The sequence below is a fragment of the Euprymna scolopes genome, chromosome 45 (assembly GCF_053919585.1).
Source record: "Euprymna scolopes isolate OS-2025 chromosome 45, ASM5391958v1, whole genome shotgun sequence".
NCBI lineage: Eukaryota > Metazoa > Mollusca > Cephalopoda > Sepiida > Sepiolidae > Euprymna > Euprymna scolopes.
This window is the reverse complement of record NC_136526.1, coordinates 7,762,694-7,789,676: the sequence shown is the minus strand read 5'-3', so window position 1 is coordinate 7,789,676 and position 26,983 is coordinate 7,762,694. Positions and strand designations below refer to the sequence as shown.

At 33.0% G+C, this 26,983-nt stretch overlaps 1 protein-coding gene across 3 annotated transcripts in view; it reads left to right on the top strand.

Annotated features, from left to right (window-relative positions):
* Positions 1–26,983, top strand: part of LOC145269031 (ARF GTPase-activating protein GIT2-like) — a 428,028-nt gene that overhangs the window by 235,064 nt on the left and 165,981 nt on the right. For 2 of the 3 annotated variants that reach the window (XM_080124621.1, XM_080124620.1), the window contains exon 10: positions 6,930–7,049. The exons of the other annotated variant lie outside the window; for it this stretch is intronic. In XM_080124621.1, the coding sequence (XP_079980747.1) occupies positions 6,930–7,049 (120 nt within the window). The remainder of the gene's footprint in view (positions 1–6,929; positions 7,050–26,983) is intronic. 3 annotated transcript variants of the gene reach the window in all.

The window sequence follows — 26,983 nt, the reverse complement described above, 5'->3', positions numbered from 1 at the left end:
CCGGGCCTTGATAGGTGGTGATCACTGTGTAAAAAAAAAAAAAAAAAAAAAAATAGCTGTATTGATTTTCTATCTGGAACAGCATCATGCCATTCTAATTATTGTAATGAACTCGGAAACATCTCTGCGTCGCAGTTACTGATTCACGATTCTTCAAAAACATTTCTACAATAAAAGCATGATGTACACCAGTCCGAACCAAATTGCTTGATGAGGGTACATGATAAAAAATGTCAAGTTATTAGTTAAATGAAAACATCATTGGCACTTGCAGAAGTTCATTAGCAACATATAGTTGAAAGTTTAAAATTTGGGAGGTATTTCTGCCACACTTTGTATGTGTGTGTGTGTATATATATATATATATATATATATATATATATAATTAGCTGTCCCTATCCGGCATCGCCTAGAAATCTTTTAGTTGACTCAAAAGGTCTTTAAAAAAAAAAAAACACCCTAAATTCTTCAGAAAAAAATGACTTGTGATTCACTTTTCACTTGTGTGTAGTTGTTAATTTTTGAGATGACGCGTCATCAAGGCAGATAACTTATAAAGAAATAAGCAAAGTAATCGTCATTGGTGAGACTTATGACCCGTTATTTATAAGAATTTTCAAAATGTGAGATATGATATACTTATTTCCATCGTCAAACAACATCGCAGCTCACATGAGTCATAGCTTGTTGCTTGACTGTGGAAATAATGACATATTACCTCTTGTGTTTGTGGGTAAGAACTCCAGCAAAGTGCTCAATTTATATATATATATATATATATATGAGCATAATATTTATATTTTTTGAATTTTACAGAAGGTCAGGAAAACATTGGTACCACTGTATTGGATTTGAAACCGACGGTAGCAATGTTTTTCTGACTTTCTGTAAAATTTTAAAAATAAATGTGTGTGAGCATGTGTATGTATGTATGTAGTGTTTGTGGGAAAGACCCAGCAAAGTGCTCGATTAAAAAAAAAAAAAATACAATATGAGCATAATATTTACATTTATTTTTTCGAATTTTACAGAAAGTCAGAAAAACATTGGTACCACTGTAACCGACGACATCAACGTTTTTCTGATTTTCTGTAAAATTAAAAAAAATAAATGTGTGTGTTTGTGATATTAGGAGTGCGCTGGTAAGGTTTGACTTGGGAATTCCTGCCATTCACGATTTGGTTTTGGTATTAAAGATGCAGATTCTATGGTTGGCAATGCCAGATAACGTCTCTCGCTTATCCGTTGCGTAGTCTGATTTGCATGCAGTCAAGCCATGTTTTCCTCGGTCTTCCACGCACCTTCGTACCTGGGATATGCATGCATATTATCGAGTTAATGCAGAAAGTGGCATGCTATACGTGACCAAACCACCTGAGTGCCTAAGATATACAAAATCCCACCAATACCCAGCTTCTGATCGAGCACAGTTGAAGGGATTCTTTCCTCTAGTTTGCTACTTCACATCCACTTATGGCATGGCCATTATGCTAAAGCTGTCTAAAATCAGAAGCGTTTGGACCCATGTCTCACTGCCATGCAAGATGAAGCAGCGAACACAGGTCAAAAAGGCCCTGCCCTGAACCGTGGAAGAAATGTGCCTAGATGTAAATATTGGCAGTACTTTCCAGACTTTCCTCAAACGAAACAAAAGTGAATGATGAATTCCCAAATCCTTCCTGCAATCTCTTCATCCTTAATGTCCAATTATTTTGTTTTTTACATCATACGCATGCTTTAGTTAACCTGATTGCCATTTCCTGACTGGAGGAGGAAATAATTTAGAAAGAAACCTGAACCGTCTATTACTAACCGCTTGCTTCCTATTTCATGATGAGTGAATGTTGGTGTGGGGTTGAGACAACTTTCGGTTTCCTTATGGGACAAGGACATGTGTAAAAAAAAAAAAAGAGACGATTTTTTTTTTTTTTTTTTTGCTTTGGAATACAAAATAAAAATAATACTTGACTTGTTGACATTTGATTTTGAATTTAGAGCTAAAAATTAATTTTTACCGGTTAGTTTTAAGGCTTCAAAATAACTTGTGAATTATTGAATTTTAGTACAAGAATGTCAGCCATTTTTTATTTTACAGGGCGATCTGAAAATCTTACGAAAAACTAACAATAATAAACTAACAAGATTTTAGACCACCATTTTTGGTAAAGATAACAAAATGGTTAGACTACCTTTTTTAGTTCCTATTTACAATGCCTCTCCACAGGACAGAGTTAGACACCAGGGTCGTTTTTTAATGTGGAGAAAAGGAACAAAAATAAAAATTGTCTCAGTCGTGAAGGGTTTCTCCTCCACTGACAGAGAACAAGAAATTGAAGTGCAGCATCTGAAGAACAGATACTACACTTTGATTTTGTCCCGATGGCCAGGCAATGCCGACTTTTTGACCACCCCTTTTGGTAGGAGTAACGACTTTTGGACCACCCTTTTTTTGGTAGGAGTAACGACTTTTGGACCACCCCTTTTTTGGTGGGAGTAACGACTTTTGGACCACCCTTTTTTTTGGTAGGAGTAACGACTTTTGGACCACCCTTTTTTGGTAGGAGTAACGACTTTTGGACCATACTTTTTTTTTTATTTGGTAGGAATAACGACTTTTGGACCACCCTTTTTTTTTGGTAGGAGTAACGACTTTTGGACCACCCATTTTTAGTCGTGTGCAAGCGACTCTATAAGTCACTCCGTTGGTCAGTCTGTTGGTCTGTCCGTAACACTTTAGTGCTTGGCCTTTTTGGTTAAGATCAAAGGTCTGTTGTTAATAGATGCTGTTCTTCACTTTTTAAGCAAGATCAAAGTGTAGTATCTGTTCTTACTACATGCTGTACTTATTGTGATATAAAGTGGGGGATCACTTTTCTGTATTAATTTAATATAAAATGATCACCCACTTTATAACCAGTCATTCTCCAGATCATTCAAGTTGTTTTTGAAGGATTCTCGTTATTTTTTAAGCATTCAAGTCATTCTTAAAGTCATTCAATTCATCCTTAAGTTCATTAAAGTCATTCTAAGTCATTTACTTTTTATTTATTTAAGTCATATCAGCCCATTTTTCGGTCATTTTAATTTATCTTTAAGAATTTCATGTCAATCCTACATTCACGCATTTATTCATTACACGAGAGCACCCGACTAATGGCTATCAGCCTTGTTGGTAGGAGTAACAACTTTTGGACCAGCCTTTTTGTATTGGTAACAAAACCTTTGTACCACCCCGCAGATCAACAATAGGAAAGATTATGGGTATATTTATATACAAAAAAAGAGATGAAAAAAGTCACTAATTATAGGCCTGAATTATATGTGTACTTTATAAGTTATACTTAATTATACTATATATATATATATATATATATATATATATATATATATATATATATATACTGAATTATATGTGTACTTTATAGGTTATTAGGATCTTTTTAAAGTGAATATGTACTTGGCTGAGCAAATTTAGTACTTGATAAAAAATGTCGGAAATTTTTATTTATTCAATTTACTTCAAACTTTTAAGAAAGCCCATAAATATCTTAAAGGAATCGTCTTCATTGTGATTTTTTTTTTTTTTTTTTTTTTTTTTTTTTTTTTTACAAAGGCATCACCACATTATCAAGGCCCAGAGGCCACTCAAGGATAAGGGTTAAAGAGTGTACAGTAGAAGTTGGTCAATAAATGATTTTTTGATTTCAGTAATTCATTTGATACTGTTCAGCATTATAGACATGTAAAAAAAAAAATAAATAAAATAAATGGAGGTAATGTATAAATACAAACTTCCATTGTTGGACTTTTTTTTTTTTTTTTTTTTTTTTTTTGCCTTTTCATCTTCCGAAATAAGGGAGATAACTTTATTTATTCATTAGACAGGTAAGTTAAACAATCTGAAAACGAGTTGTCTGCTCCTGTTTACTTGCTCTCATTTGTACAAATGATTTTAGACAGAGAGTGGGGGGGGTGATAATTATACGATTTTGTTCATCTTTGATTGTTTAAAGTTTAGATTATTTAATTTTTTTGTGTGTGTGGGGAGGTGATTTTTTTTTTTAATTTTTATAATCACACAGCCATGAAAAACGTGCTATATTATTTTTTTTAATACATGGTTCACGCAAGCTTGCAAAGTTCTTGAATTTTGACTTTTGTCTTGAAAAGGCCTTTTTTCTATTATTACCCTGAAAAATCCTTAAAAATATGGAAAATGTTTTGAAAACCGTATTCTTTATGTTCCTATTTGCCTCCCCATAAGGGCAGAGTTAGACACAAGGTCGGTTTTTAATGTGGGGAAAATCCAGCTCCCCGAAAAGGGGCACTCTGGATAGAAACAAAAATTAAAATTGTCTCGGTGATGAAGGATTTCTCCTCCACTGACCAAGGACAGCAAAGGTGATGTACACCACCAGAACAGATACCACACTATGATCTTTATGTTCAGTCAAAATTTGTGTTACAATATTAAAAATAAAGTCGAAATACTATTAAATAATTTTTTAAGTATTAATAAAAATACTATAAAACTATTTTGGTAAATATTGAAAATAAAATCCAAATACATTGTTCTGAAATTACATTGTATTGATTGAGATTGTCGGACTGACTTCCTCATCTTGGTTGTTATTGTCACAACGTTTCGGCCGTTTTGCCCTCCGGCCTTCGTCAGGTGTTTTGTATCGAACTGGGGAACCGTTTGTTAGGAGTCTCGAACCCAACCCTTTATTATTATTACGGACTCCAGCTAGGCTTTGGGGTCCGAACACGGTACCCCCGTAATAATAATAAAGGGTTGGGTTCGAGACTCCTAACAAACAGTTCCCCAGTTCGATACAAAACACCTGACGAAGGCCGGAGGGCAAAACGGCCGAAACGTTGTGACGGTAACAACCAAGATGAGGAAGTCAGTCCGACAATCTCAATCAATGAAAACACCCCATCTCAAAAATACAGACAATTACATTGTATTATTGTGGATACAAGAGTTATGTCCCTTTATCACTAAACTATCTGATGTTTTCCGTATAATAACATCAGGTAGTTCTGTAATAAAGGGATGTAACTCTTGTATCCACAACACCAGAAATTCAAAATTTAAAAGTAAAATGAACTAAGCATAGACCAATCTACAAAGGGAAAAATAACATTTAATCACGCTTGGTTGGCCAAATATAAGTGGGCCAGGGAATGTAAATGATTGTCGATGGGCATGTTGTTTTGTGTGTAAATGAAAATGACTTTTCCTGTTGTCAATTATTAAGTGTTTTCTTTATTATATCATAGTTCCTATTTACAATGCCTCCCCACGGGACAGAGTTAGACACCAGGGTCGTTTTTTTTAATGTGGAGAAAAGGAACAAAAATAAAAATTCTCAGTCATGAAGGATTTCTTCTCCGCTGACAGAGAACAAGAAATTGAAGTGCAGCATCTGAAGAACAGATACTACACTTTGATCCTGTCCTGAAGGTCAAGTTATAGCATTGTTTATACATCAAATTATTGTCTGGAGAAAATCTTCAAAATGGACGTTGAAAATCTGTACGAACCCTGTAATAAATAAATTAATCTTATATGTAAAATAAATCATATATTATTTAATTGGAATTCATTATTGAGATGAGTATTTATTAATTTATTTATTGCGGACTATTATCCTCAGCTTTTTTTTAGTTGTTTCACACAAACAATTACAAAAGATGAGGATTATAGTCCGTAATAAATTAATAAATCATTAATTTTTTTTTTTTTGTTTTTTTTTTTGTTGACAAAATATATATTAAAAAATCTGTTAGTCATATATGACGGATATTGGTTCTTGTTCTTGAAAGCAAAATTGGATTTTCATATTAGAAGAGTAATTTAACTTGCCTTTGGTAATATTTATTTATTTGACTACTTAATTGTTAAACAAACCCTACAATTTTTTTGAAAATATCAATCGAATATTGAAAAAAAAAAAAAAAATTTTTTTATATCAGAATAACATTTATCCACATTCTAAAAATGGACTTATTCACAAAACCAAACTGCTCATGGCAGAATTTCTTCCTTCTGAAAGCCAGACACGCATTCTTGGTGGGGGTGTTTTTGAGGAGGTAGACTTTGGTTTGATCGTCACTGTAAGAAACCAATTTCTGAGATTGGACTCTTTTAAAAACAAAAAAATAAATGAATAAAATCAGGCAGCATTTTTTTCATGGTCGTGCGTAAATATTAATATTATCATTATTATGATAAATATTATTATTAATATTAATATTATCAATATTATCATTATTATAAATATTAATATTATCATTATCATCATCATTATTATTTATCCAAATTTAATTGTAAAGCAAACCCTACAATTTTTTTGAAAATATCAATTGAATATTGAAAAAAAAATTTTATATCAGAATAACATTTATTCACTCTAAAAATGTTATCATTAATAATATAAATATTATCATTATTATGATAAATATTATTAATATTATAAATATTATCATCATTATTATTATTGTCATAATGATGATCATCATTATTATCGTCATCATTCTCATTATTGTCATCATTATCATTATAATTATTATTATTATTATTATTTATCCAATAACTTTTTTTAAAGTTTCCAAATAGCTTGAAATTTTTTTTTTTTTTTTTTTTTTTTTAAATTCTTTTTTAGTCTTGAAGTTACCAAATGTTTGATTGACAAAGAAGTTTCTTTCAGAGGCGCCATTTTAATCGAGAAATGTAATAAATTTCGATACCAATCCGACTAAATTATTGAAAAAAGCTGAAATCTTTGGAATGCTTGTGGTTTATCTTAGCAACGAAATATCTGGAATCCTCCAGAAGATTGAGACAATATTTTTTTTTTTTTAATATATATATATATTTTTTTTGTGTGTGTTAATGTGACGCCTTACCTTTTCCATAGACAACACAACATGACCAACTCCTTACGACGAGGGGTGATGATGAAACAGATGCAAAATCAGGGCTTTTACCCAACTAACTGCCCCGGCCAAACATGCGGATCGAATAATTGTAGTTCGACGTAAGTAATAACATCACACAAAAATTATAAGGACAAAAAAGTATCTGTGTGTGTGTGTGTGTGTGTATAATATGTGTGTGTGTATATATATATATATATATATATAGCAAGTTTATCTTTAGATCATAAAGTTGTATGAAGAGAAGTTTAATTTTTGAAGTTATTCCTTATTTTATGCTGAGTGAAAAGTGATATTTTCGTTTGTTTTTTTTTTTTAAATTAAAATTTTTATACAAAAATTTTAATTTTTATATATAAGCCGTAAAAATTTAACATAATTACAAAATCAAATCCACCAGAACGCATTTCGGTTTCTTCAAACAAATATGTTTTATTTTTTTATTTTTTTTTGTTAGTTATGATAAACAGAAAAAGTTTGGGTTTTTTTTTTTTTATGTATAAAAAATTTTATTTTTATAAAAGAAATTTTTTTATAAGCCGTAAAAATTTAATATAATTACAAAATAAAATCCACCAGAACGGATTTTGGTTTCTTCAAACAAATAAGATGTTTCGATTTTTTTTTGTTAGTTATGATAAAAAGAAAAGGAATATTTTCTGACCGTTCGGATATTTTTATGTACATTCCAGTGACATTTCCCATAGGAAGGTTGAATGAGCTTCCTCCATAGGTGGAATTGTCAAGGGAATATTAAATTCACAAGAGTTTTCTTGCCGCACGTATGACAATATATTGCTTTTGCAGTCAGTTCTTTGATACGTAAATATTTTTTAATTTTTTTCTTAATCATTTAAAAGAAAATATTGTTTTAATAATTTTTTATATGGATTTATTTTTTTTTTAACTGTTTATTGTGGTTAAGTAACGATGTCACACTAAGAATTGTAAGGACAAAAAATATCTGTGTGTATAATATGATGGCCTCTCCCGTCAATTTCGCCACAACAACTAAGTTACTCGGAAATCCACAGAGATGATTTGTTTATAGCGGTACAGGCTTTGTGTAGAACCAACCACACTTTTTGGTATTACTGCTAACCTTTGTTGGTGCAGATAACTGCCACATTACAGAGTATACAGTAGACCACAGATTATTACATCTGAGTTTCATTGTTCTAGATGCATGTCTTAACGAAGACTGGGGGTGCACACACACACACACACACACACACACACACACACACACACACACACACACACACACACACACACACTTGCTCTTCTTTTATTGAGCACTCTTAATAAACTTGTTAAATTCATAAGTTTTCTCTTTTGAATATCTTCAACTGGATGTGTGTGTGTATGTGTATATATATATATATATATATATATATATATATATATATATATATAATCTTTGGCAGCAAGTCATTATTTAGACACGTTTGATTTGAACATGACAGGATTATTCCTTTTTCCGATCTTGCTGGATATCTTTTCTATTTACCGAGCGGTCTTTTTAATTTCAGCAGGCATATAATATATAGAATGGCGTCCAAAAGTTTTTTTCATTTTTGACTCCTTAGTAGCTATTTTTTTTTTTTTTTTACTGGCTTATATAACAATAGTTATGCAACCATTTGACTCTCACTGCTCTGTGACCTTGTGTCTTGGAGGAGATGCACTTTGAAAAAAATGGAGATAGACAGACACGCATAGTAAGTTTTTGATATATATCTGCTACTAGTTTCTCACTCCTGGACAGGGTTCAAAAGAGAGTCGCCAACATGATAGGTCCTGAACTGTCATCTAAGCTTGAACCTCTGTCCCATCAACAAAATATTGCATCCCTCTGCCTGTTCTACAAGTATTTTAATGGTAGATGGTCTGATAAACTACAAGCACTTGTACCCTCTTGACATAAATACCCCCTGACAAACCTGAAAAGCTGCAAAGTCCCACCCCTACACAGATCCCTAGATGTCAGAATGCCTTCTACTCTAATAGTTTCTTCCCCAGAACTGCTAGACATTGGAACTCCCTTCCAGGATTCTGCTTTCCCAACTGTACTGACATGCAGAAGTTCAAGTGTAATGTGAACAGACATCTTGCTGCTCAACTCCCTACATAGTATCCCTGCAACTTATGTCCCCGACAGTAGCCTCTTATATCAAAATGGCACTGTTTCTTGTTTGGGGTGAAAATGGAATAATAAAAAATAATTAAAAAAAAAAAATATATATATATATATATATATCAAGTCTGTTGCCAAGGTCGCTGGAAAGATGGTGGGATCCTTCTACCGCTCCAGAAGATATCTCACTACGGATGCAATTCTCTATCTATATAAAAGCCAAGTACGTCCAAGGATGGAATACTGTTGCCATATCTGGGCAGGAGCTGCTAAAAACAGCCTATCCTGCCTTGACAGAGTACAAAATAGACTTTGTGGCTTAGTGGGGGATGCCCTTTTCTCTACCCTGCAACCTCTCTCCCACAGAAGAGACGTTGCGAGCCTGTCCTTGTTTTATCGTTATTTCCATGGCAGATGCTCGTCTGAACTCCAATCTCTGGTCCCCCCCTCGCCAATCTTTCACGAAAAACACCCGTCTAGCTGAATCCACTGTGAAAAATTTCCCCCACTCTATATCTGTGCCTAAATCAAAACGCAGATTCCATGAACAAAGCTTCTTTGTTAGAACTGCACGCCTGTGGAACTCTGTTCCGTCTGCCTGCTTCCCTCCGGACTACAACTTGGATGTCTTCAAGTCCAATGTTAACAAATTCCTAATGAACCGCCCCCTTAAGTAAACATTTCAGCAAATCTCCTCACTAACATAATGTACTTGCAATAACCCTTATCCCTGAGTGGCTTCCGGGCCTTGATAAGTGGTGATCACTGTGTAAAAAAAAAAAAAAAAAAAAAATATGTGAAGTAAATAGAAATTAAAACTAGGTTAAAATTTACAATTAAAAATTTATTGTTCGATCGAATACTCCAAAAACCAAATTTCAACAGAGTTTAAAAGAATGCTATTCTTGTTATTCTTCTCGTCAGAAGACAGAAAGAGGTCAACAAATTATAATCGTAGCAAAGCTAGAATTTTCTGGTTATGGCATTAAATGAAAAAAAAAATGTACACGTCCTTTAAAAACAACGTGTGAAAAAATGTAGGAAATGTTGAAAAAACAAAAACAAACCAGGAATAAAATTGCGGCTTGCATGAAGACTCTTTCAAAGGTTATCCGAAAAGCGAAAAAAAATAACTCTTCAGAAAAAATCCAATAGTCAGAATTTAAAATCCAGTGGAGTAAAATTAATCCGGGTGGAAAAAATTCAACATATAGAAATTGTTCTTGCAGTTAGTGTAGTAGTCCGAAGATGGCAAAGTTGGTCTTCAGTTGAGTGGATTTGAGAATTAGGGAAATAGAAAAGCCAACAGGTCACCTCCGTGGAATAAGGACGTTGAAATTTGCTTTTTGGAGTATTCAGACGAACAATAAATTTCAACTTAGTTTTAATTTCTTTTCTCTTATAATAAGCTCTTCTCTCTATTGAGCTTTTTTATTTGGTTGGAATTAATATATCAATACATAAATACTTGGTATTTATAGTAGATTGAAGTTTACCATTGCTTATATCAGGTATATCTACATCTCATTTCATTATTTGGCAGCAAGTCGTTATTTAGACACGTTTGATTGAACACGACCTAGTTATTCCTTTTTCTGCTCTTGTTGGATATTTTTTCTATTTGCCAAGCGGTCTTTTTAATTTCGCCAGGCATATTATATAGAATGGCGCCCAAAAGTTGTTGGTCGGCCATATTAAACTAAAAATAAAGATAAAATAAAAATAATTCGCCATTACCCCTCCTGCACCAAGCCTTAAAGGAAAAGAAAATGAAAAGAAAACAACAATTGCTCTTGACGACAATCAGATGCCCGATAGAAAGCGCTTGAGAAAAATATGGCCGACCAACAACTTCTTGGCACCATTCTATACAATATGCCTGCCGAAATTAAAAAGACCGGTTGGCAAATAGAAAAAATATCCAACAAGATCGGAAAAAGGAATAACTCTGTCGTGTTCAATCAAACATATCTAAATGACTTGCTGCCAATATATATATATATATATATATATATATATATATGTCTAGTCTTTGAAGGTTTTAACCTTTAAAACTATACAAAAAAATATTTTTTATCATTTGTTAGAAAACCATCTAGTCAGTAAGTTATTTAATCACCTGCAATCACTGCATCAACTCGCTCTCGAATTTACTATAGTACCAATAATTTATTTTTCAAGGGATCATCAGTTGTTTACCATGAAACACTGTTTCGGGGATTTAAAAACAAAACAGTATATTACATCATGGCTCCCCAGCAGTGTTGATCAAACACCACCTCCCTTAATCTTAGGAAGAATACATGTTACAAACATTTGAACCAATTTCCTATTCTTAATTGCAATTACTAACCTTTTCATACTATAAAAATGAATTTCTTACCTCTGCGATTCATCAATTTCCACATTTAAAATGGATACATGTTTTGATTTATCAGTCTTGTATTTATAAGATTAAGGATTACTCCATTTAACTACTTATCACCCTCACTATGATTAGTATATTTACATTCTTATTTATTTAAAACTATATATATTGAAAGATGTGGAGAGTACTGGAAATCTGGAGAGACTTGTTGTCACTCAGACTCCAGGGAATATATATATATATATATATATATATATATATATATATATATATATATATATATATATATATATATAGTTAAAAATGAATGGCAATAATTAATCCTTTTAGATGTCATGAAGTGTGCACGATAACAAACATAAGCTCTACAGACTTTTAGTAGATTCTCAGGGGGTCTACATACAACGTCATAAAAGATGTTGCTTCTCCTTTCTCTTTCCTCTGATTTGTTGACATTATCGTAATGTGTCAACAAAATCTATATATAAAAGTAAAAATGTGTGTGTATGCATGTATGCTTTTTGTGTATGTCCACAAAAGGCTTTTTTCTGGCAGGTTCTCGAGGCCGTCGCTCATTCTTAAAACATTTTATATCATGTTGAAATCATAATATCTACAAGTTAACAATGGTGGTCGCCTGTCTATTTAATTTGCTCGACTTTGAGAAGCTAAATATTCCACATTTTTGGATCACCGCATGTGGATTTGGCTTTTTCTTATAATAAAAGCAAAACTAATTCGAAGCTGGCGTCATTGTTCCGGTCGCGATCGCCGGGATCGTCCAAAAGCAATCAGCTTTGATCAATGCGGAGTTTCTCCTTTTATCAGACAATTACTATTCAATTTGGACAATCCCCTTTAAATGGGGAGCTGGTTTCCCCCCACCATCATCTTGGGGAAGCCAAAACTGCTCTGCATTGAAACAAAGTAAACAAACACCAAAAAGCTGGCCCGCAGTAAATAAAAAAAACTATCACGTCATCGTAACGCTCCCACGATGACCTCATTAAGCGTCCACCTGTCAATCAAACCTCTTTGACTTAACACGCTTATCAATTATTCTCCCCTCGTGGACGAGATGAATGGTAAACAACTGGCTGGCTTTTTTCCCCTTTCATTTTCACCTTCACGTCAAGGCTTCGGGGTTCAATCCTACCTATTAAAACTTATTTTCTTTTACACCTCCAAACTCCCGGCCGATGTTTTTTTTTTTTTTTTTTTTTTTTTTCTAAACACACACCTCCAAACACCCGGGCAACGCCGGGTACCCCCCGCTAGTATATATATATATAAAAGGCAAAATGTGTGTGTATGTTTGTGTGTCTTGCAAAAACTTCTGACAGACACGTCTGAACGTGACAAACCGGTATCGTTTTAAACCTTGATCCTTCGGATGACAAATATCGAAAAAATTGGTCAAAAACATTAATTCCTTCACCCTCCACTCGCCAGTTTTCTACAAGGAGTGGTCGCTTTTTCCCTTCCGACATTTTTGCAAGTCATCACCTCCTTTCAATTTCCGGTTTTACCATGCATGCATCGGCAAAGACGTCACATATTTTCCTCCTTCGCATCACGGGTTTGAGCCTGTCTGCATACTACCACTTTTTATTCTTTTAACATCCCTCTCCACCCGGGCTACCTACTTTTTTGGGGGGGAAGCGGGCTTCCTTATTCAACACATCCGGGCAATGCCAGGAACCCTCACTAGTTATAAATAAAATACAAAAGATCAAATAAACCATAGAAATGCGATAAACAGTGGTTGTAAATGTAACAAAAAAAAAAAAAAACGCATATGTGGTCGTGTGCTCAGGATTGTGACAGTGCGAAAGCGTTTGTATGTGTGAGAATAATTTCCTGTTTTCTCTTTCTACCTACCTAAGACTAAACAAACTTCCATCAGCGGTTTCTGGTAGGAAACTGAACCAATAAATGTTTCTGGTAGAAAACTGAACCAATAAATGTTTCTGGTAGAAAACTGAACCAATAAATGTCACAGCAACATTTCTTGAGTTTCTACCAGTATTTTGTTTAATTTTCTATTTTTGAATGATTATCGAGACTCCAAAGATGTGACCTTCTCATGTCGGTCATTATTTCTTGTTCTCGTATAACACCCAACACTTGTTTTTAGCACTAAATTACTGTACACTCATTAACTCTTATCCTCACATGTCTTCTGGGCCTTGATAAGTGGCGTAAACTAAAATAAAAACTTATCCAGTTAGGTCGAAGAGTAACTTTTTTTTTTTTTTGCCTTTCTCATAGACATTTTTGAGGTATGTGAGCTATGTTATCATTCTTACCACTGCTAGGATAACCAAAAAAAAAAAAACATTCTTTGCTTCCCGGACAGTGGTGGATCAATGTTGTCAGTAACGTATGTTGCATCAAAGAAAAGTGAGCACTCTGCATTGATGCGAGCCGTTACCTCTTTGACATACTCCATGAGTCCCCAAAGTCGACTGCAATAGAAAAAGGTGTGCTCGGCCATTTCAGTTTCTGTCTACTATTATATAAAGGCCACTTTGTATGTGTGAGTTCCTTCCTTAGAGGTTCCGAAACGGCTGAGCCTATCTCTTGCAAATTTCATGTAATTTATATACCTGGCAGTGTTCTTAGATATGTTTTGTATAGAAATTCATCTGATGATTATCGAAAATTGAAAACAATCGGATCTTAAAAATAGTCTTTCTTCTCTTATAAATAAAAATAATTTTTCCAGAGGAATATTTTACGTTACGCTGGTGTAAGCTTGGCCGGTGTAATGTAAAATATTCCCTTGTAAAAATTCTCTTTTATCTATAAGAGAAGAAAGACTATTTTTAAGAGCGTCAAGCCCAAACACAGATGGGATTTGGTGAACATAATTATCGTTATTTTTTTAACTTTTTTTTCTTTGCAAATTAGTTTACTGGGCAAATTTTTCCTTGTAATATATAATATTCAATAAAGAATTGATTCTATAATGATACATTCGCAATCTGCATAAATCAAAATATCATGTTTAAGTGTATTGTGCGGCCGAGCAATGCCGGGCCTCCAGCTAGTTTGTTATATACTTGTCTTTTTTAAGTACTTTTTCATTTTTAATAAATTTTCCAAGAAAATTAGGGAATTTTTTTTTTTTTTTAAATAAAATTTTCTTGGCTAATTTATTAAAAAATATTTTTTTTAAATTAATTAAATGTACGTATGTCAACAAATTTTTTTCTGTTATTAATTTTAATACAGTTTTAAAAAAATGAAAAATTAAATAATGAATTTGAATAGTCAGATTTTTATTTTAACTGCAAAATATTCTTATTGCATTATCTTTGTTATGAGAAACGTAACTAAATCTGCTTCATCAGGCATATATTGGTTTGTGTTTTAAAAAAAATTAATTAAAAATGAAATTTTATTAATCATAAATAAATGAAGGCGGGTGAGCTTAATCCTCATACTCAGAAATCCTCCCACTGTCGCTCATAACACCAGATAATTTTTTTAAATTCATCATATTTCGATAGCTATTCCTTTCTTTTCTCCTCTCACGTTTGACTGGTGCTACTAGATCAAGCTGTCTGGAGATATTGGCTTCCTTAGTGACGAAATGCACTTAACATTGATGATGTTTTTTTTTGTTTTTCTACTTTCTTTCACAAAACTTAATTATGTTCTGCAAAACCAAAAAACAAAAATAATCCACCTTTTCCCCTTTTCTCTTTCTATCTCCCTCACTTTCTGACTGGTTTCTTAATTTAAAATGTGCCGAACATTAACCCTTTTCCCTCTCCCTTTGCAAAACTCATTCATGTTCTGTAAGGCAGGGAACAAAAATGATAAAATCTATTATAAAAACAACCAAACCAAACCAAACACTACAAACTAGCGATTGAAGATACAAAAAGTTTGAAGAATAAAAACCTTCTACGAAATAACTGGATGCAACATGAATACTATTTCCAAAATAATTGGATTCGGCATTAAATAACTTGAAAAGGGTTGATATGCCGTAAAACAAAACAACCAAACCTCACATTTTTTTTTTTTTTTTTTACATGGTAGTCACCACTCATCAAGGCTCGGAAGCCACTAGAGGATAAGGGTTATTGCGTGTACAGTAATCAATGGGATAATATCATAGAAATCATTAGTATTGGAGATTTGATAAAATGTCTTAAGGGGGTGGTTCATCAGGAATTTGTTTATGTTGGACTTGAAGACATCCAAGGTATAGTCAGGTGGGAAACAGGCAAACGGAAGAGAGTTCCACAGGCGTGCACTTCTAGGGAATCTGTTTTGATTTAAGCACAGATAAAGAGTGGGGAAAATTATTGGCAGTGGTTTCAGCTAGACGGGTGTTTATCATGAAAGATTGGCGAGGGGGGGGACCAGAGATTGGAGCTCAGACGAGCACCTGCCATGGAAGTAACGATAAAACAAAGACATGCTCGCGACGTCTCTTCTGTGAGAGAGAGGTTGCAGGGAAGAGAAAAGGACATCCCCCACTAAGCCACGAAGTCTATTTTGTACTCTGTCAAGGCAGGATAGGCTGTTTTTAGCAGCTCCTTCCCAGATGTGGCAACAGTACTCCGTCCTTGGACGTACTTGGCTTTTATATAGATAGAGAATTGCATCAGCAGTGAGATATCTTCTGGAGTGGTAGAAAGATCCTACCATTTTTCCAGCGACCTTGGCAACAGACTTGATGTATGTGTTCCATTTAAGGTCAGGAGTAAAGGTCAATCCCAGAAGCTTGTCAAAACATGGAGTCTCCCCAAGACGAGAGCCATCCATTTCGATTGATGCCAGATGGGGATGAGAGCATTGATGATGTAAAGATAGGAGCTTGGTTTTAGATGCATTAAAAGTAACCAGCCACCTCTTCTCTCACTGAACCACACGAAAAAATACATCTATATGACTTGGGTGCATCAGCTTGAACCAAAACTTATGAAAAAAAAAAAAAAATATATATATATATATATATATATATATATATATATATATATATATATATATATATAAACTTACGTAACAAAAAAAAATATATATATATATATTTATGTATAAACCTTTATATATATATATATATATATATATATATATAGCTTAATTTAAGAGGAAAAGAGAAAGTTCAAATCCTCAAAAGAGACTTATCCGGATAATGTCAAGCTCAACAATAATTATTGGAGCTTATACAGTAGGACAACAAGAGTATGAAATGAAGACACAAAACTATATTTAGGTAGATATAGAATGGATCATTTATTTAATTATGGAATACAGCAAAGAGTCCCTTCTATCCCCCAAATTTTGCCTGTATTCCATTATTAAATAAATGATCCATTCTATATCTACCAATATATAGTTTTGTGTCTTCATTTCATACTCTTGTTGTCCTAATATATATATATATATATATATATAACTTGAGTTCCTTCAGCTATAAACAAAACAAAAACCTATGAAGAATTCTTCATAAAATTATTCATAAAAAAAAGATGATTTAAGTGCCATATGGTATACTAGCCTGAGTGCCTGGCGTTGCCAGGTGTTTGGAGGTGTATGTTGAGCCAAAAAAAGAAAGGAAAGGAAAAGTAGTAGTAGGTAGGCAGGCAGTCTCGAACCTGTACCGCAAAGGAGGAAAGGAATGTGAAAAAAAAGTGACATCTTTGCTGTTGCATCCATCGCCAAACTGGAAGTAGCAAAGGTTTAAATTAAGGCTAGTCAATCGAAAAGAGGAGATGACTTTTGAAAATATCTGTGAAAAAGCGGCCCCTCCTTGTAGAAAAGTGTCAAGGATTAATGTTTTTAGCCAATTTTTCGATATTTGTCATCCGCAGGGCCGAGCTTACAAACGATACCGATCTCATGAAAATCCGTCGCCTTTGTCGAAAGTTTTAGGCAGACATACAAACATACATACATACATTTAAACAGACGGGTGAGATTCATATAATAGATTACATTATTTACAGCTGCCAAGTACTCCTGGTGTATTACATATTTACAGCTTCCAAGTACTCCTGGTATATTATAGTTGAAAAAAAAAAAGATTATTTTCATGACAGATACTCAGCCGAGCTCCAATCTGAACCCTTCTACCTACAACAACAGTAAATACCTCCGCGCATGTTTATCTCTGTGTACCTAAAACTAAACAAACTTCTATTAGCAAAGTTTCTTTCTTATGACTACCTATTTGTGAAACACAATACTTTGGGACTGCTTCCAAGTTGACTATGATATGGCCTTTTTTTTTCTTTTTTGAATGGTTTAATTAAATTTGAAATTCCATGTAGATGCACCATTTTCTTAATCTTTTTTTTTTCACCCCAAACAAGGCATATTACTACTAAAGTGTAAGCAATTACTATGATAGAAGATGATTTTTTTTTTTTTTTTTTGAGGGAACGGGGCTCATTGTGGTGAGCTGGGCAGCAAGATGTTTGTTCACATTACATTTAAATTCATGCACGTTTGTACAGTCAGGAAAAATAAAAGGCAAGTGGTCAAAATTTATGAGTCTGACATTGTACAAAAAAGTAATAAAAAATGTTTATTTGAAAATGGCCATATCATAGTCAGCTGGGAAACAGTCCCGCAGGATTGTGTTTCATAATCTTCAGGGACTTGCAATTTTATATCCATTCCTGCATTTGGCCATTAGTCATCTCTTTTATTTCATAGATGTCTAAGTTTATATTTAGTTCTCTCCCACCACAAGAACTCTGACACCAGGGTCGGAAATTGGGATTGAGGGGCACTCTTACCTGCAAAAAAATGCCTGGGCAACCCCATAGGCATTCCCCGGTGAGAACGCTTCAGGCGATGAGCAATAAATTAACCTCTTCTCAAGGAGAGAATTTAAGGCCTAGGAGGGTGGGTCTCCTAGAACTGCACAGAATTTTACCCCCACCGCAAAATTAATAGGGACCGGATCATAACAGGAATGGTCTAATCTTTGTTGATTTTGGGGGCCCAGGATGTTTAACTCTCTAGGAGTACTAGAATAATAGAAAATTGACCATATGGCCTTTGTATTTAAAGCTCCATTATTGATTATCCAATTCATTTTTTCTTTTTTTTTTTTCATTAAACAATTTAGAGAAGAGCGTCTGCGAACGTAGAATCATTGTTTTTAATTTGCCGCAGATATACCGATATAGTCTTTCTAGTTATTATAGTTCTCATCTGGTCGAATAGTCTCCTTCTAAACAAAGTACTGAACTTTGCAATTATTATTCAGTGGGCATTCACTCTTGATTTAACTTCTACAAATGGGTAGTTATAAGAAAGAAACTTTGCTTATGGAATTACAATTGTGAGTATACTACTGAAAAATCTCAGCCTGTATAATGTATCTGAGTTTTGCTATATAAAATATAAATATGTTTGTTTGATCAAAGAGATCCTTACATCTTTAAATTGCTTTATTTTTCCAAAAACAAAAGCTTGAAAAATTGTTTTAATTTAAAAAAAGAATGACTTGATTATGAATAATACGCATCAGCATTCTCCCTATTTAAAAAAAAATAATCTTTTTTATGTATGTACCCGTGATAAAACAAAAAAAATTATATTCCAAAAATCACCTAAATTGATAAATTGATTATAAAAAATCATTTTTAAATGATTGAGAATTTTTAGGCATTATAACATAAATCTTGCTAGTTTGAATTATCTCCTCTAGTTTTTTTTTTGTTTTGTTTTTCAAAATTTTAATGTATCTGAGTTTTGCTATATAAAATATGAAAATGTTTGTTTGATCCAAGAGATCCTTAGAATTTTGAATTGCATTTTTTTTTTTTTTTTTTTTTGCAAAATAAAAGCTTGAAAAATTCAGTTTTAATAAAAAACAAAAACAAAGAATGACCTGATTGTGAATAATGCGTGTCAGTATGTTTTCAAAATTAAAATCTCTACCGTTTTATGATCTTATGTCTAAAAGGTAAACTTGCTGAACATGAAAAAAAATATCGAAAGGCGTAACTTGAAAAAAAAAAAAAAAAGAGGTTCTTGTCCAGAATTCTCCCTTTATTAAAAAAAAAAAATCTGTATGATGTATGCACCCATGATGAAACAAAAAAAAAAAAAATATCATATTCCAAAACTCACCTAAATTGATAAATTGGTTATAAAAAAATAATTTTTAAATGATTGAGAATTCGTAAGCATTACAACATAAATCTCGCAAGTTTGAATTGTTATCTCCCCTAGTTTTTTTGGGGTTTTTTCCGTTTTGTTTTTTCAAAATTTCTAAATGGTGGATAAGATAGTTTCTCTAACTCATCAAATTCTATTTTCTTATTTAAAAATAAAACTACTTGATCAGTGTACCTGATTTTTGGAATATGATAATTTTCTTCCATCACGGGTACGTACATCATACATATTTTCGTTTATCTTTGTTTTTAATATAGAGGGAATTCTGGAAAGGACCGATAACAAAATCATCCACGATAAATTTAAAGTAAGAATCCATGCTTCAGTCTGTGGTTCTCAATCTTGGGTTATTTTCGGGTTTACTTTTGGGTTTATTTTTGGGGACGTGTTCTTAAAAATTGACAATGTAGGTTTCCATTTCGATTATTTTCATTCTTTAGAAATTCTACGTGCAAAAATTTAAAGCCTTTTCTGCTAACATATATGGATGTGTATTTGGATTTTTTGGATTACTATCTTCATCTTAATTGTTTTAACATTTTTCCCAATGTAACTGCCAAATTTTTTTAACTTAATAGCTTTCGCAATATCTGCCAAACTCCAGCATCTGACACATCACCACCGTTGCATTTCTATACTTGCCAGAAGATTTTTCAATTCTGGCGACTTCTTTTTTTGGACCACTTGCCTTTTGAATTCACTCCTTGCTCCCTGTTTTCCTGACTGTAAAAACATGCATAAACTTAAATGTAATGTGAACAAACATCTTGCTACCCAGCTCACCACAAAGACGTCTGCTCCCTCAAGAAAAAAAATCTGACTTCTTTCACTGTAATCCCTTAGGCTTTAGTAATGATATGCCTTGTTTGGGCTGGGGGGGGGGGGGAGAGACAGAAATAAATGGTGCATCTTTTCGATCTTGGAGATCTATACGGAATTTTGAATTAAATTAAAACCTTTGTTTTTATCCACGAGGGTAGAATGTTCTCATTTTGTCGGCTATGACTAGGGCTGTGACAACAGAATATTCTTTTCATTCTTTTGACTCTCAAGTATATATCCGACACAGTAAGACACAGTCAGTCAACCAAGAACCACATCAATCTATATAAAAACATATAAGATATGAATGGATTTATACTCAAGAGTTAAACCAATGAAAAGAATATGCTGTTGTCACAGCCCTATCTATGACCCAGTAGGTCACTTGCATATTGTAACATATATACTGCGCAAGCACCTTCTAAATTTTTCACATCGGGCATATACTGCACAAGCATCTTATAATTTTTTCAAATAGGACCTATACTGCACAAGCACCGTCTAAATTTTTCATGTTAATTATTGTTACATTTCCATCCACAAGCGATAAAAACAAAAAAAAAACGAATAAGTCTTTTTATACATAAAAACGGGGTGTCTTTTCCTTCTCTTCATTGTCACTTATTTCTCATCACTTTTCATGAGTGGTTGTGTCGTCTGATTGTCTCATCATTTTAACTGAGACAAATAAACTTCTCATGCATAAATGACATAAGGAGACTTTTGATGAGTTTTCTCCAAGGTTTTATATTGGAGAGAATGGACCTAAGGAGAGAGGGAGAGAGAGAGAGATAAAGACTAATCTCTTCTACTATTATATAAAAGGAATTTTGTGTGCGAGTTCGTTCCCTATGGACTCTAAAATAACTGGGCTAATTTTTATGAGATTTCACACAAAAGTACTTTATGTGCCTAGCAGTGTTCTTAGATAGGCTTTGTATAAGAATGCATTGATAATCGAAATAATCCGATAAAAGAAGGAATAGGCGATATGACCCAAGTTAACACCTTACACAACCTAACATCGCAAGTGCATTTGAGAAGTTTTATTACCACACAAGCTGAAAGACCCAACATATAAAATCAGCAGTAGACTCTTTGATATGACAGGGGCGCATTCAAAATGAATGTTTCTGTTTAAAGTACAGTTGTATCATAATACTTGACCTTTTTAATTTTAAACTTAAATTCAAGCCATTATCACAGCACAAGCAGTAAGGCCAGGCATATAAAATCAACAGTAGGTGCTTTGATATGACAGGATGTGTTCGAAATTAATGTTTCTGTTTAGAGCACAATTGAAGCATGATACTTGACTCTAGCATTTTAAGCTTTAATTCAAACCATTGCATATAAAAATAATTTTTATATAATCAATAATAGATTCTTTACAGTGTAATGTAGTCTACAATGTATTGTGGAATAAGTCGCTGCAAGGAGGCATGTGAAGCTCCCTTGCAGTGCACTGCGATGGGTCCCCAACTAGAGCAGGCAATCAATTAATTTGATTGAAAAATGGTCGATTTCATTGATTTCAATAACAATAAAAATATGGGAGTGTGAAACATTCGTTGATCATCATTTAATCCCGGGCAACGTTGATGTTTCTGTTTAGAGTACAATTGAACTATGATGCTTGACTTTTGCATTTTAACTTTAAATCAAATTATTATATATAAAGAATGATTTTTTTATAAAATCAATAGTAGACTAGGTTCTGCAATGTAGACTACAATGTATTGTGAACTAAGTCGGTGTTAGTAACTAATTATTTCCTTTTTAATTTAGTTTTCTAACTTGGAAAATGAAAGAAGCAGACAGACAGACACCTCAGTAACATTCGACTTAGATTATTAGTTTCTACATCGTTTAGCCATGGCTTGTGCATAGGGCTTCTTGAGAGAGACTGACTGAAACTCTTACTTTTCTCTCACTCGAAAATGTATCTCCTTCGTCATATATTCATATTGATGGACTGTTTTGTTAAGAGAGCTTGACCTCTTCCTCCTATTTCAACTCGCGTTACCAGTCTCTGGATAAAAGTCTGTTTGCAAACAAGTTATTCTGACATGCACTAAAGGTGAGCCTTTTCAAAATTCACACTAGCTAACTTAATCGTTATTTATTGGCTTAGGATGCCTACTCTATGACATTATTAGGTTATTCTTAGCTATTGTAACTTTTACTAAAGATCAAACCATCAACCTCCAGAAAAAGATCTGATTATTAATCAACACCTTTAACCGTTGCACCACAGGTATATGTGAATTCCAGTGGATTAAATAAAGTGTTTAGTTCGAAATTCTGTATAGGATCCAAAGTTTGAGACATAAACATTCCCAAGTTTGAAAAGAAGCACCTGAAGAAGACCATAGGTTACAACAGGCGAAACATTGTAAAAACAACAGCCAAGATGCGAATAGTAGTCCTGTTGTGTAACGGGGACGTGACGACATATAACAGAGCACACAGTAACGACAACGCAATTTAAAACTAAAATTCTATCTATGTCTGACTTTTAAAATCTCACAAGATAATTTTATTATATATATATATATAGAGAGAGAGAGAGAATTTTTTTTAAAAGCCAAAGACAATGCGGGGAAAGACCGGAATTATGAAAGTAAAGAAAGAAAAACAAACAAATGTAGACGGGTATGCTGGAGTAAACTGTACATGTCCGGTGTATGTAAAGTCCGTGGGTGGTATGGAACTTTGATTAATCAAGTCCGTGGGTGGTATGGAACTTTGATTAATCAAAGTTCCATACCACCCACGGACTTTACATACACCGGACATACCAGCAACTTGGTTATAAATAATTATACATTGAGGTGAGGAAAGATAGACGAATAAAGGCTAGACACTCCTCTACTCAAGCACACCCGTCTACATTTGTTTGTTTTTCTTTCTTTACTTTCATAATTCCAGTCTTTCTCCGCCTTTTAAAAAAAAATTCTATATATTTCTTTACCAACAATGCTTCAAGTAAACTACTACCTACTCTTATATATATATATTTCGTGATAGCATCAAGGAGAGTCTGGTGAGTTTTCTTGTTCCTGTTGACAGTTGGGAGTCTCTAGCATATAATCACTAGCGGTAGAGGGCATTGATATACAAAGGTGCAGAACACTTTGAAACAGCCAAGATAGACCAGGCGAAGCTCAAAAGAGCCTGTAGGAAACACCAAACCTTGCCACCCAATCATGGAGATCTTTGCATCGGTGAGGTGTGTGACCAGACTCTGTTGTCTAAGACAGGTCTTGTTAATCAATGAAAGCGCATGCAAAAAAGAAATTGGAATCTTAGGGAGATATCAATCATACCAGTTATTATAGGTGCCACAGGGCTTATGAAGAAGAACCTAAAGTTCTACCTAACTAATATTCCTGGTGAACCAAGTGCAAAAGAAATCCAGACAATTGCACTTAAGGGAACAACGAGGATACTAAAAAGAGCTCTCGGTTGGTTTCAATAAAAAGCAGGGCAATGTTGGCAGCTGGTTTGGCTGCCCCTTACCCAGCATTACAATCTTCAAATGAAGAAAATTAAAAAAAAAATATATATATATATGTATAGGTTCCGTTGCTGTTAGTTTCATCCAAACCAATAACCGTCATCAGTGTCATGTCTGCTTGAGGGTGCGCAAGTCGCTGACAGGACTGAAAAGTCATCTACGAGCACATCGACTTTCAGTGACTGGATGAGTGTCACTCATCTGACAAGACGTCACAATTATCATATCTTTATATATTTGCATGTATTGGATTCACTTTAAAACTAATTAACCGATCATTATAAATTTTGGAACACAGCTGCTAGGTGTAAGCATGCCTAATGTGGGCTGTATTTAGTTTCATTTTGTTTTTATTTAAAGTGGCGGTGGAAGTCTGATTCATTTGTCTAAAGCAGATAACAATTAAAAAAAAAAAAAAAAAAACTTGCCGAAAGTTTAAGATTGGGAGCCAAATGCAAATAGGTTGGGAACCACTGATGTGTGTTTGTTGATATTCACCCAATGTCGCTACCCTGATGTTTGTCATCCATTTTCTTGTTACACGTCGTCCAACCATTTCAACCCTCCTCCTGTTATCATGTCCGCCATCTTGTTTTCATTTTCTTTCCCTGTGTTATGTCTAGTTCATCGTAAGTTTCAACTTTTAGCATGTTAGTCGTTCTTTTCTTTCAACGATGTCATTCAAAATGTTTCGTTACACAAAAAGGTATGGTCGTTACAATTCTCAAAAGGTTTCTACAGTAAAATGTCTTATTGTAACACGTGTGTGTATATATATATATATATATATATATATATATACATTACAATAGAAAAATGCGAGCATCAAAAGTAATATGGTTAAGTTAAAACTGGAAAAGAAAAGGACAAGATATTCTAGTAAAAAATATAATAAATTTATAACTTAAAATATTGTAGTATTAAGTATTGATTATATAATGTTATGAATTGAATTAAAAAAAAAATTCTTAATGCTGCAATATATTAGTTATAAATTTATATTTTTTACTAGAATCTCTTGTCCTTTTTTCCCCCATTTTAACAACTAGTTGTTTACTTTTCCATGTTTAAGCCTAACCATATTACTTTTCATGCTCACATTTTTCTATTGTAATCCATGATTTTTCTAGGCTTCCAATAAATTCACTTGTTCTTTGTTTATTTTCAGTCTTATTTTTTTGCCCCCCCCCATAAACATAACATATGTAATAACAATGTACGGCACTCGTCTGCTTTCAATAAAATCCCCCAATTATCTCCCTTTCATGCTTTTATTCTCTCTGTTTCACTTGTTACTTCTCTTTTCGTGACAGCAGTGAATTACTAGCAACAGTAGTCGCTGAGGCGACATGGTTGCTATGGAAACCGGTCATAAAAAACGTCGCTCGACTCCTTACATATTTTTTACAATTTTGAACACCAGAAAATTCATAACTTTTGTTTTACTGAACGGGAATTAAAATTTTTTTTTTCACAATATAACTGAGAAGGTGATCTTTAAGCTGTAATAATTGTTTAAAATTTAGCTGAAAAATGAGTGAGCGGTGAAGCTTTAAAGCAGTTCTAAATGATTAAAACTGCCACGTAGCCATATATTCAAACACTACCGTGTTTGAATGATATATATATATATATATATATATTATATATTTATGTTAATGATAAGAATGATTAATGAAAAATAATTAAATGATAAAAGAATTATAGTTAATGTAATAATAAATTTAATCGAAATATTAATAAAACAGAATTTTATATGGATATAACATTTAGAGCTAATCAACACATGTCATTTCCGGAAATAAAATTCAAAATATGAAGTAATTAGCTTCATATAAAAATTAAATAAATATATAGACATGTGTTATATATAATTACAATTATTAATACTAGCGAGACCTGTGGAAATTCCACAGGGACTCATTCAAATGTAATATCAATATTTTTGGCATTCTATAGATGTTCAGTGTAAATGGAGACGCTCTGATATTATTGTAGCTCTTTTGTTAAAACTGCAATAGTATTTATCTAAGTTAGCATGAACAACCGGTAAAGCTCGGTCGTAAAGTACACTTGAATATGATATTTTAATTCTTGCAGATTTCGTATATGTTATTATAGAGTTAATGTGCTATCGATTTTTATATATTATAAAGTTGCGATTTCAATATATATATACATATATCGAAACCGAAATAAAAGCTTATGAAAAAATGTATGCATATATATATATATATATATATAACCGAAATAAAAACTTATGAAAAAATAACTTCAGTTCCTTCAGCCATAATCGAAAGTGAAACCAAAACTTATGAAGAATTCTCGATAAAATTATTTATAAAAAAAAATAGATGATTTTAGTGCCATCAGCTACAGTCGAAACCAAAACTTATAAAGAATTCTTGGTAAAATTATTTATTACAAGAAATAGAAACATAACAATTAAACGACGTAAGCGTGACACACGAAAAAACACATGCTATCATATTTATATATAGATTATCTAAGTAAGTGTGTGTGTATATATATATATATATATATATATATTAATTATAAATAATAAATGATTAAAATACTAAATAGAGTATTTATTATTGGTGTATATCAAAATGAATACAATTTATTAAAATTTTTAGTTACTTTACTTGAAAATTCAAGATAGCATAATGAAAGGAAAAAAAAGTAATTGCAACATGTATCTATGTATCTCATATAGAGTTCAAGTGTTACCCCAGGTAGGGGGCCCCCTTTTATTTCTGAGAACTTCAACTGAAGTAAAATAAAACACTACTGCCTTGGTCTTTTCAAGATTAAGCTCAATAGATATGTCATTACAATAATCAGCTTTTGTACTTGTTAGTGCCTTGCATCAAGTGGCTTCATGTCTTGTCTCAAGCGATTTCCATATAAAATACATGACAAATGAATGACAAAATTCTATATTTCAAATTTCATAACATGACCATTTAAAAAAAAAAAATGAAAAGTTTTTGCAACTTCTCTTCCAATTTTCGGATTTTGTAATCAT